Below are 11,786 nucleotides of genomic sequence, written 5' to 3'. Positions count from 1 at the left end.
AATAAAAGACATTTATTTATTATTTATATAGATAAAAACATTAAGTGAATAAGTGCTGAATGAAAAGCTTAAAAACAACAAGCTGGTAAAGCAGAAAGTGCTTCAGAGGAGAGAGTCCTACCGTTGCAGAAATCTCCTGGCCCTCCACTCTGCCTCTCTGCATGGCAGGAGGCACCAGCTTATTAAAATACAGCTCCAGCTCATCGTCGGGCAGGTTGTTTGAATCAATGTCATCATCTGGGAATCAAACACATGCGCTATTAAAAAATCAAGCATGTATGAAGTAACTACAAGGTGTAATAAGCATGTAATACTATGCAGGAATTAAAAGAAGAAAAAAAGAAATCAAAGCTGAAGCCAAAGCATATGATGACAAAGCATACCTGTGATATCACTGTTCATGCTGTCTACAGACATGAGCTTCTCATTTGCCAGGAAACTTGAGTTACTGCCACTGAAATGGTCACTGTCCACTCCCTCGCTCTGCACATTGTCCTCTTCAGCTGTAGCTGGTAAGGACTGAACCTGAATGGATTCCCCAGGAAAAGAAAACACAATGGAAGGTTTGTCACTGTTTTGGCCATGTTAGGCCTTTCTACATAAAGTCCTAACATGTCTATGAATCACTACAAGATAAAAAGTCAAACAACCAACTGGTCAACCTGGAAGAAAGTGCCACTGAAATTGGTACCTGTGCATCTGTAATATCTTTATGTCCAAACTGGGCAAACGTCAGAAGCCCTGTTGACAGCTCTGTCAGAGGAGACAGAAAAACAAAGTCCATTAGTGTCTTCATTCTGATAAATCACAAAGGACAAATGTGTGTCCATTCAGTATTAGTTAGTATTCCAGTAAGGTATGGGGTTACTGAGCCTCAGGCTGTGCAGTTTGGGACCAGTCTACACAGGAGCAAGAGCTTTTACCTGTTCCAAGTTCTGTGGGCCGGCCATGGACTGAGCCCATCTGTGTGGGAGGAAGTCCCACCATGGATCCTTGGTTTCTGGACGCAGTGTCATCCAGATTAATCTTCACCAGCATGTCTGAAAGACGGTGAGCTGCGATGAAGTCATCCGCATTGTCCCTGTAATGCAGGTGGGGATGTCAATGATTAGCAACACGTAACAAGTACATTTAAAAGAAAGAAGGTGGAAAAACAAACATGTAGTTAGAAATTTAGAATCACTTCACAGAAAATAAAATGCGATAAAAACATAGTTATGCATTATCAGATTTACTTTGATTGAACTCCTCTGTGTACATGAGTGTAAAGTAAAGGTGCTCAGTGAAATAATTCAAACTACTGTATATGGAAGTGACTTACAAAAAGATAAATGTTCGTGCATAATGTGTATTATAGCATGCATTATGTTTGCAGGTCACAATCTTCTGCACCACTTCAAACAATGCAAACGGAACATTACAGCTTTTGTCCACAGACTTCATAGACAACATGAATCATCAGTGTGAACTACATGCATGTGTATACTCACAAGTCATCTTTGAAGCTGAGGGCAAACTTGGGCTGTTCTCCAACAGATGACTGTAAGCTGGCATGCTGCAGCTCTCTGCCCCCCAGATATGACGCCTCAACAGGATCTCCTCTGTAAAGCAAGAGCACACAGCACTGCCTTCACAAAAGAACTAACTGTTAACATTTTAAACGGCTCTGCATGATGGGTTAATGCTCCAAAATTTAAATCTAGCAACGAAACACTGACTCAGTACTGTTTGTGAATTTTCTTAAAACTTCAGAAACCAAAAAAGTTCTATATTTTCCGAGCATGTCTCAGTTTTTGTATCTCGACGCTTCCTATTTCACGTCACATTTGCACGCTACAAATGGTAGACCTCCCAAAACAGGAGTGGAATCATATCAGCAGCTGCTCTCACACTAGCCCCATAGCCTGTGCGGTGACTCAGAAAGATGCATTAAGAGTGTTTCTACAAGTCACATCTGTCCAAAGCAGCAGCACGCTCCCATACCCACCTGTTGTCTGACACGGGTCTAATTTTAGCCACCGTAGAGGCAGCCACTGGAAGTCCTGGGCCTGAACCCAATGTCACATTCCCCAGTGTGGCGCAGCCGCTGGTGCTGTCCAGAGACTTGCAGAGGAAACTGGGGAAGGCTTCGTCTTCCAGCTTGTAGAAACTGTCTGCCATGTTTGTTTGTTTTTGAATGAAGAAAGGGTGCCAGCCAAATGTGGCTTGACTTCAGTTCAGCTGAAGACCATCTGTAATGTCTAGAAGAATGAAATAGGACACATAGAAGGGCAGGTTAGTGTGGCTTTAACTCGCAGTGCACTTGCACATATGGATTGAATTGTGCCTGTTTAGATAGCATCAGTCCGCTGGTACCACCTCACAGCAGTGAAATCAGGAGAGAAGCAGCTCTTTGCGAAAACTATCAGGATTCATGTTGTTTGACGGCTGTGCGCTTTGGCCTGTAGACAAAACTAATTGGAAGTAATTAACTAGCTAACTACGCTAGCTTGGCTAACTTTTAATGCTAGCTACTTGCTAAAAACAAGTGTCAAACTGAGCAGCTCCAAACGTGAGTTAACGAACTTCTCTGCTGCCGTGTTTACAAAGTTACAGCAAAGTGTTGCAGGTGAAGTAACACAGAGCACAGGTCAGTGAACTGGTCGAACCCGCCTGCTACAATAAGTCATTTGTCCACAGAGGTCCGCTCAACAACACAATTCAATCAAGACGTTACTTTGACTTCAACTCACATTCAACACGCCGGAGGCGGCCGAGACACAACGGTTCTCCTCCAACTCGACTTTTGTCTCTGTGAACTGTTTGCAGACACGTTTCAAAGTGTAGTTAAGTCCCCAAAAGAAACCACGCGAACACTGAAGTTTGTCATTATTGCTTCAAATCAAACAAACCGTGCGCACCAGTCCGTCGGACCAAACAGCGCCCAGAGACCACAGGAAGCCCGCCGAAGCGTCACGTCGCGTGGGGCGGGACTTAAACCAACTTGAACCGCGTTGATTGGGCAACAAAACTGAGAGCGACGATATTGTTGGAGGTCGATCGTGTCAATCTGTTGGACACTTAGACGTTTAGAAAATGATCCATTCATGGATCAATCGAGCGTCTGTCCTTAAAACATGAATGAAAGAAGGTGTATGCGTATTTTTAGTCTTCAGCATTAATATGTGCTGATGGCAATATAACTTAAAACTCAGCTGTATTAATGTATTACATATGCAGCTCCCCATTTCAGTTCAGCTGACACCTAAAGCCAGAGTTGTACAGTATGATAGTTAGTGGCCAAGTGGGGGAGTTTATTGTATCGTGTTCTCTAAACAGCTGCAAGGATGCCTTGGTGAGCAGACAGCTGTCCGCTCACAGAGAACTGCCATCACATGCATTCCACTTTTTGAAAGGGATCCATGAGGGAGCCAGGAAATGTTATCCCTCCTGTCAAAACAAATGACATACTGTTTCCTCACCTTCTATGTAAAACTGATATATATCCACACATAATGTATCTTTTAAATGATCCCCATTGGACCAGCTCTTGTATCTGGATTCAGAAGTCTGGTTCAACAATATAAAAGCCATGGAACTAGTAAGGATCGGTCACATGCTTAGATACTTTAACAGGGCTGAAACTGAACACAGCTTCAACAGATTTTTCTCTTTCATAAAATAATCCCCATCCAGTTGTCAGTATTGTTCATAAACTGTCCAGAATAACTCAAATAGTCAAACATCCCCTTCCAGCAATGGAAATGTGTGATAATGAATCATGTGCTATTTCCATCTCACATGGCACTCCACGAGTGGACGGCGTCAGTTTGTTTCTTTGTGTATGTGAAGGAAATGAGTCAAAAATGACATTTTAAATATCTTAAGCCGTTTATTCTGACTTCCACCCTGTGCAATTTTTAACCTCCATGAGCACCGAGTGATAATCACAAGCACTTCCTCTACAGGCACTGATGGCTGAGGTTGTCAGGGATATTTCTTCTCCATTTCCAGACATTCCATGAACCCACACCACTAGAATACATCACTAAATATGGGAACTGTTTAGTTCATTATTCACAGACTAAAATATACATTACAATGGCTCTCATTTTGGCCAAACAATTAAAGTTTCACAAAATCTCATATTCCAATTCCTTATCTCATTGATGCACATAATAACAGTAGAAAACAAAATAAAAAAGAAAAGGTCTTTATTAGAAATGAAAATAAAAAATAAAAATCACTGCCCTTCAGCTTCTGGTAAGGGCAGCAGTGCTCTAGAGGAGTGTCTGCGGGGAAGAGCCTGTTGCTGAGGCTGTATGGGCTCAGCATCACAGTGCTCTATGAGGGAGGATGGAGGCAGCAGGTGACCATACATGGTCCCCGCTCTGGGAGGATCCAGGGGTGGAAAGAAATACCTGAAGCAACGGGAAAAAAACAAAAAGGAGACGAAGACGACAAATACATGGAGGGGGGAAGAGGACAACGACAATGGAATACAGGGGGAACACATAAAAGGAAGTAGAAATGAGATTAAAAGGAAAAAGGGTGCATGTATGCTCTAGAAACAAAAAAAAGGGAGAGGAGAATGGCAGAGAGAGTATGGACAGAGGTTTATTTTTTTCCAAAGGTGTATGTGCAGTGTCATTAAAAGAGGTGAACCACAGTGTGAAGAACAGAACCATGCAGTTTACATGCCAAACCAGAGACCAAGTATTCAGCGAGGACACACTTTTCAAATGCATTAACAAAAGGACATATGCAGCTGATGCAGACGAGACATTAGTAATATGCAGGATGCTGCTGGTATATCTTTGGAGAGGTCAGCTGCCGCAGGGGAGGGGCAAAGGGAGCTCTCTTGCCAATCCTGCATGCAACAAGCAGTACAATATCACATTACTTCAACAAAGCCCACGTGTCATCGTCGTCAACAAGGCATCGGGATGCAAGAAAACTTTTATGCAAAGTCATTCTACAAAAAAATGCATTACAAAATCATCTGGTTAAAAATTCTACAACATTGGATGTTCACACAGTAAAGGTGTGTTACTCACGTTAGAGGGGACTCAAGGGTTAAGTCAAAAACAAGACTGGTTATGTTATGAGGTTACTGAGTTAAACAAAAATACAGCCACAAACCAACTCCGTTAATACCAGTGTTATTTCGAACAGGGTGACATTGTTCATGTTTCTTTTCATAACAATATATTTTAAAGCAAGTGTATTTAACCTTTGCTGAACAGCAACCACTGTGACTACAGGTGACAGTTACGGGATAACGGTAAACATGGTGAAACAAAAGCAGATGGAAAATAAGCAAACGTCTCAGAAACTACCAGCAAGGCCGGAGTAACAAAACCCCTGAGGGGACTGAACTGAGAAAAGGTTTTATTGCTTGTGAATTCAATATTTCATTTGTAAAATAAAGAATGAGTTATCTCGTCTTTCAAAGGTTACATAGTCTCACTTTAAAATGTCACTGGCTGTATTCATACCCATACGCCGCGACTACTTTCTGATGTTATTGCAGTTGGTTAATAAGGTTTAATCAAGCTGTCCTTCTGCTCAAGAGTTTGGCAATACTTGCTCAAAAATACATTCAAATCGAAAAGTGAAATGAGAAAATCGTAAAATGGAAAGAGTTTGTGTATGTCGGATGTTGAAGCTAACCAAATTTCTTAATATTTACAATTTAACAGTAACTGATAACTGATTCTGCTGTATATCCAAAAATAGCTCTAACATTTGAAATAACGGCCACATATGAAATTTATATAAACAGATTTATTTTACTTTTTATACCAAGAAATTGTTTAGCTCTAACACTGACACTGCAAAGTGGAAACATGAAACCACTCTTATAACATGCATCAGTACAAATCGAAATTAGAAATCACTTCTAAAAAACACACATCACAACACATCCAACTCCACAGGCTCGATGCCGACAGCCTGTACGCTGGAAGCCAAGCTCTTTACACAAGTGCAACATTTGGTCAGTGCGGGAGCCCGGGAGGTTTGTCAGTGAGCAGCTGCAGTCCCAGTCAGTGTGAGGCATGGTAAGTTGTCAGTTCTGACTGGCTCAGGTCAGGCTGGGTGAGTGGCGTCAGACGCACCACACCACCTACCTTCCTGCGGACATCCCGTTCAAGGCATTCTGGGAGGTCTGAACAGAGGAGCCCACCACGGTGCTCATGGCTGTAGGCTGACCTGATGAGCCGGTGAGCGGACTGCCGTCTCCCTTCAGGATGCCTGTGCACTTCCAGTTGTCCATGTAGTTAGCTGCAGAGGGACATGAAGAGGTCAAATCAGTGCTTAAGTCAGCTGGAACATGATCAGCGAGTGATTCTAGTGACTAAGCAAAATGGAAAAGCATCTTCTAGCTCAGTGTTTAGATTTTCTGCTTTGATTTTGTCTCACTGCTCTAATGGAAATGTTTTTGTCAGCAGCAGGGATCTGTTTAGCTCCAAAAATCAACTATTCACCACCTGCCCAGCAGCAAACAGACAAAGTTAGTAAGTAGCTGGCAAACATAGTGGAACATCTAGCGGCTCAAACAACACATATTTAAGTATTAGTGAAGGCAAAAACAAAGTCGTCAGAAGAATTTGTTACTGTGTGTAACATTTAAATTCATAATGTGACACAATGCTAGGAAAAGGTAACGCTGAGATTTTAAGATCGGTTCTTTCTTCAGCAACAACAAAAAATTCCTTAAATTAAGAACATATATATTATGTTGGTATATGCATGTTCATAATTTAGTCAGAAAGATCTCACTAGCAGAAATGCATTACAAATGCATACAATAACAAACAGCAGCGTGTTTAATACCAGGTTGTCTAAAACTTATATTTTACAAACTATAGGATTCATTATCATAAGAACTTGGATCATATTAAAAGTTTGATTAATTTACCAGGATTTGTTCTTGATGGTCAAAATAACACATGAAATATGCATGTTGGTATTGGCATTGATCGTCTTTAACACCACTAACAATTCTCTTATGATGCGATCTTAACACTTTGTCCAGATCTTTGCACCTGACTCATCATTCTTAAATCAACTCATACAAACAATGGATCGTCTTAAATCATCAGTACCAGGTTTATTCGCTGTTTACGCAGCAGTGTAATAAAGAAATGAAAGAAACCTCCCACCTTTCCAGAGGCGCACGCAGCCGTCATCCCCGGAAGAGGCCAGAAGGGTGCTGGTGATGTTCCAGCTCACGCGCCACACCTGGGAGTTATGGTTATCAAACTGAGCCACAATCTGCACCTCAAACTTGGTGGGTCCTGCAGACGTGCTCTCCTTCCTGTTGGTTGGATCCAAGTTAAAGAAAATTAACTGACAGTGGTAGATTCTCATTTCTGTCATTTAAAAGTTTGATTTGTTATTATATGTTAAAAATCAGATTCACAAACATGTGGTCTGTAATACTACGGGCCCTTCATATGACAAAACAGAATTAGTCACCTCATGGGAACTAGCTTAAAGATTCGGACGTCTTTTGTGGCGATGGCGAGCACGTGGAAAGATCTTCCCAGGTTTGGTGCAAATGCAATGTCATGGACTGCATCAGTGACGGTCATCAGTGTCTCTGCTTTCGCATATTTCCTTTTAAATGTTGATTCAAAAAAGTTAAAACAATTATTCCAAAGGATTCTCAGGATTTTGTATTGTTAAAATGTATTAAAAAGGTGTATTTATAAAAGAGTGACACACACACACACACACACACACACGACATGAACACCTACCTTGTGTTTTCATTGTACTCATAGATCTGAACTTTCCCACCATACGTTACGTTACTGTCGTCACTCCCCACTGCAAACATTGGTGGGTGGGCACGAGAGCTGGGTGGTGGAGAGAAAAAAACAAAACATGAAGTCACACTGACAGATCCTTCAGACTCACAGGTCAGAGCTTTAAAGTTCAGCAGCAGAATTCTTTTTTCTTTTTAAAAAGGTCAAGTTAGAGAGTTTCTTAAATTCAACAGTGCTCTGACAGAATGTTTGAAGATGCCCAGAGTGGAGTGGTCAATGTAACGCATGTGAGTGTTTTCCTTAAGACAATGCACACATACACTACTGGTTAATCAGGTAAAGTTACTGGTCAATGATGGAATTTACTACTAAGTGTGCACATATCACATCCTCCTGTTACATTCTGCATAAACTGCTCTTGTTGAGGAGGCATGACATATTTTCTCATTAAGCTCACTGCTCTCATAAACTCAGTCACTAATTACTCATTTTAACTAGGAAATAAGAATGAGACAGAGGTCTTCACAGGTCCACCCAAAGCCTAGGACAGGGGACCAATAGAGGTTTGAATCCACGTTTTAGAAAAAGGTCAATCAGATCTGCGTCAATTCCCTTTCTAAGAACCACATATCACGATGGTGCTGTGTATGTGTGTGTGTGTGTGTGTAACAAAATACATCTGTGGCTACAGCGTGATACCAAATGACCTCAGGAGGTGAAGGGTCAGACAGCAGAGGTCAGATTTGTCTCTGAGGGCACAGGTGATAGCTGAAATGCTAATGCAAAAACTGCAAAGCCGATTCTAAACGAGTCATGTTTATCATCGGCCACTGTGACAGCACGTAGATTTTTAAAATGAAAGAACGAGTGGAGCAATCACTCTGTTTTCATCAGGAGGAGCAGGAAACCTGCATGTTTTTACCAACTTTCTCAGCGAGGAGGATGGATTATATGTGCACGAAGGAGATGCTTACTGACGTTACACAATGTTTTGTTTTGCAACCATTATCAGTGACATCGGTGTGATCAGGTCTGTGACTCCTGAACCGGACTTGGTACAACACCTCTTGGTTCTCCGTGGGCCTGGGTCCCACCTTTCAAATAATCAACAGATTGTACTTTTTTAGGTCTTTTAGGAAATTTTGGGCCTGTGGAGACCTTTAGTGTGACGAGCACATGAAGGCAGAGGTGTTTCCTAACAAATCGCTGGAGAGCAATGTGAGTCAGGTATGTTTAAGGAGACATTTTGACTTGTCATGGTAAGAAAAGCATAGGTGTTACTAACAACACTCATGACAGCTCTGGCAATGACAGCGTAACGTGGAGGGCCCTGAAGCTGAAGCAGCTAAATGGAATTAAGCCATCGTTCAGTTTATTAATTACACCTGTGCTTTTCCTGCTGTCAACATATGTGAAAAGGGCCAAGTGTAAGTTTCAGAGGAAGTGAACAAGGCTGTTTGTATTGATAACACAGAGACACAAGGCAGTGTGGTACAGTTCAGTTTGTCACACATACAATATATTTAGTAATAGAGTAGCATGTTGCTTCTTTCTACTCCATTTCCCAGCTCACATTGGGCACAAACACCTACACACACACCTAACTTCTATTGCAAAGGGAGATACAATACAGCTAAGACAAGAAATGTAGGGTAGCGGCAGAGATGTATAAAGTACTGGAGTAAAGGAGTGGAGTAGAAGTACAAGTGCTATATCAAAAAACTGACTTGAGTAGAAGTTGAAGTGTTCTTTAAACACCATACTTAAGTAAAAGTACTAAAGTATTCAAAATGTTTTGTACTTAAGTATTGCAAGTAGAAGTATGTAAAAAATTGCTACTCAAGTACTGAAAGTAAAAGTAAAAGTAAAAGTACAAGTACAAGTACTGTTGTTTATATTATTTCAAATATTTATTAAGGCACAACTTCTAATGTTACAGTGTTACAATGTTCATGGTAGAGTTCTATGATTTCCCATGGTCTGTGAATGCGTCTGAATGAATGCGAGAGCGAGGGGGCGGGGGAGCAGGTGAGAGAGCGCGTGCCTGGGTGAGTCAGGTGTATGACGTACGGCGCACGAGCGACAGCCGACAGTCACCGAGTCCTGGAACCACCGTTCAGCAATAAATGCAGTTTGTTCAATATCGCCTTGTCATTCATCATGTGTCTGGCTGGACGCTACAATAGTAACGAGTAACGATTCAGCACATGAAAAACGTATCGGAGTAAAAGTATTAAATTCATCAAAAATATGTAGTGCAGTAAAAGTAGAAGTTGGGGAAAAAAATAATACTCCAAAAAAGTACAGATACTGCATTTTAGTACTTAAGTACAGTACTTAAGTAGTTCCACTTCGTTACTATACATCTCTGGGTAGCGGTTAACATTTGACACGTTTATATGTCACATCAGTAAACCCGTGGTCTTACCTTGAGGGGTTCCAGGAGATGCAGCTGCAGCTGAGCTTACAGGAGATCTCGTGCTGCAGAGACCACTGACTCAGGTTCATCACATCAGGAGCCTCGTAGATCCTCACCACACCGTCCGCAGAGCAGGTGGTCAACATCAGGCCCATGTGTTTAGGGGCAAACTTCACATCAGTCACAGAGGTTCTACTGTCCACCAGTGTGGTTCTCTTTATCTAAAACAGAACATCAGGGAATACTTGGGTCAGGTCTTGTATCAAATAAAAGACTGTGGGATCAGCAGAGCCCTGTTAGGTTTAGCAGGGAAACTACAGCAGAACTAAATTTGTATTTCACACTAGTAGGGTTCACTATCATAACCACACTTTACTGAGAAGCTGGACTAACAAATAAATGTCTGCCATGTTTGTTCTGACAGCTTATAGGGATGTTGGAGTTGCACCAACCCAGTGGCTCAGTCCTCTCTGCTTGTCATTGGACTCTCCTACGATCTCTTCCCAGACAGCAGCCGTCCTGTCGAAGGAACAGGAGGCCAGGACCTGTCCGAATTCTGGATGAGCCCAGGTCACTCTCCACACCGATCCGCTGTGTGTCTGCACAGATGGGAACAGAGCATTTGTCAAACCCCAACACACATTCTTATTAGTGAATGCACAAAAGACAGTGTAGCTTCTAAACACTTTATGCAAATGTAATAACACAGTGTTGTGCAGCCTGGTGTAGCAGTTAAAGGGACTAAAGCAGGGCGGGTGTTTTACCTTCCAGCTGGCTGTGCAGTGCCACTCTCCGTTCTCACTTTTGTCCCAAACCTGAGTGAAACAAGCGTGTGACTGTTACACACATGACGAGCTGCTAACACACCAAACTCAATGACATGTCTGAATTCATTACATCTTCTAAATCGCAGGTATTTCGTTGATAGCAGCTAACTGTGCAGTGTTTACATTTAAGCGCAGCTAGCCTACAGCTATACCTTAGCCTGTATAACACAGGCACCTGGGCTAGCACACCGGCTAAATCCAATAAGCTAAAACTGCCCTCGGTAGTCAGAATTATCATAAATTGTCTAACACTGCATCTGTCCACAACTGCTGTAAAACCGGCAAATACAGTAAATGTCCAATCCAATGCCGAGCCGGGTTAAAGGTGTGATAATGTGGCTAATTTTAAGGAGCTAGCTACGGTATTAGCATTAGCAAAGTGCTGTACACTTCACGTGGATCTACGTTACCTTGACACTTTGGTCACTGGAGCAAGTTGCCATTCTCCGGCCGTGAAAATCATACGACACATCGTGAATCAGATCTTTGTGGTCTGCTGCGATACTGCGCGCTACAAACATGGTTACAGCTACAGTACACTAGCTCCGCTCGTCACCTAGCGGGCCTGTCATGTGTCCACTTGTGTGTATGTTTGGCGGGCAGCAGTGAGTGTATGCGCCGGTGCTGACCACAGGGGGGCGCTGTCACACCAGTTTAAAGTAGACCGTGTTCTGAGGTGACGAAACGTTTGTGTTGAAACTTTAGGAACAAACAACAACAACGTTATTGTTTTAAAAAAATATATGTTAACACATATCCGTCATACAAGCTAGTAAGTGACTTCTT

General features: G+C 42.1%; 2 protein-coding genes across 5 annotated transcripts in view; both read right to left on the bottom strand.

Annotated features, from left to right (window-relative positions):
• cep192 (centrosomal protein 192) overlaps positions 1-2,188 on the bottom strand; it is a 26,844-nt gene extending 24,656 nt beyond the window's left edge. For all 3 annotated transcript variants that reach the window (XM_027286963.1, XM_027286962.1, XM_027286964.1), the window contains exons 1-6: positions 1,988-2,188; positions 1,491-1,601; positions 924-1,081; positions 692-753; positions 384-525; positions 122-237 (exon numbers count right to left, since the gene is read on the bottom strand). In XM_027286963.1, the coding sequence (XP_027142764.1) occupies positions 122-237; positions 384-525; positions 692-753; positions 924-1,081; positions 1,491-1,601; positions 1,988-2,160 (762 nt within the window). In that variant the 5' untranslated portion in view covers positions 2,161-2,188. The remainder of the gene's footprint in view (positions 1-121; positions 238-383; positions 526-691; positions 754-923; positions 1,082-1,490; positions 1,602-1,987) is intronic.
• A 1,674-nt stretch (positions 2,189-3,862) lies between these two features.
• On the bottom strand, positions 3,863-11,682 carry seh1l (SEH1-like (S. cerevisiae)). 2 transcript variants are annotated; one of them, XM_010752245.3, is made up of 9 exons: positions 11,411-11,682; positions 10,938-10,988; positions 10,626-10,772; positions 10,183-10,394; positions 7,746-7,844; positions 7,462-7,602; positions 7,146-7,300; positions 6,111-6,264; positions 3,863-4,400 (listed from the first exon to the last, which is right to left on the bottom strand). In XM_010752245.3, the coding sequence occupies exons 1-9, from the start codon at positions 11,519-11,521 to the stop codon at positions 4,223-4,225; spliced, it is 1,248 nt and encodes a 415-aa protein (XP_010750547.1). In that variant the 5' UTR covers positions 11,522-11,682; the 3' UTR covers positions 3,863-4,222. The 2 variants fall into 2 exon arrangements, with proteins under 2 accessions (XP_010750547.1, XP_010750556.1); XM_010752254.3 differs by lacking the exon at positions 3,863-4,400 and adding an exon at positions 4,577-4,849 and having other exon boundaries at positions 11,411-11,677.
• Positions 11,683-11,786: the final 104 nt, after the last annotated feature.

This window comes from Larimichthys crocea, chromosome XIII, assembly GCF_000972845.2.
Source record: "Larimichthys crocea isolate SSNF chromosome XIII, L_crocea_2.0, whole genome shotgun sequence".
NCBI lineage: Eukaryota > Metazoa > Chordata > Actinopteri > Sciaenidae > Larimichthys > Larimichthys crocea.
The sequence above is the reverse complement of the archived record's forward strand: the minus strand, read 5'-3'. Positions and strand labels throughout refer to the sequence as shown.

Coding starts and splice junctions, on each gene's coding strand:
- seh1l (XM_010752245.3), bottom strand. CDS start 11,521: ATGTTTGTAGCGCGCAGTATCGCAGCAGACCACAAAGATCTGATTCAC. Junction 7,603..7,745: donor GAGTACAATGAAAACACAAG/GTAGGTGTTCAT, acceptor AACATTTAAAAG/GAAATATGCGAAAGCAGAGA. Junction 7,301..7,461: donor TTTAAGCTAGTTCCCATGAG/GTGACTAATTCT, acceptor TCCAACCAACAG/GAAGGAGAGCACGTCTGCAG.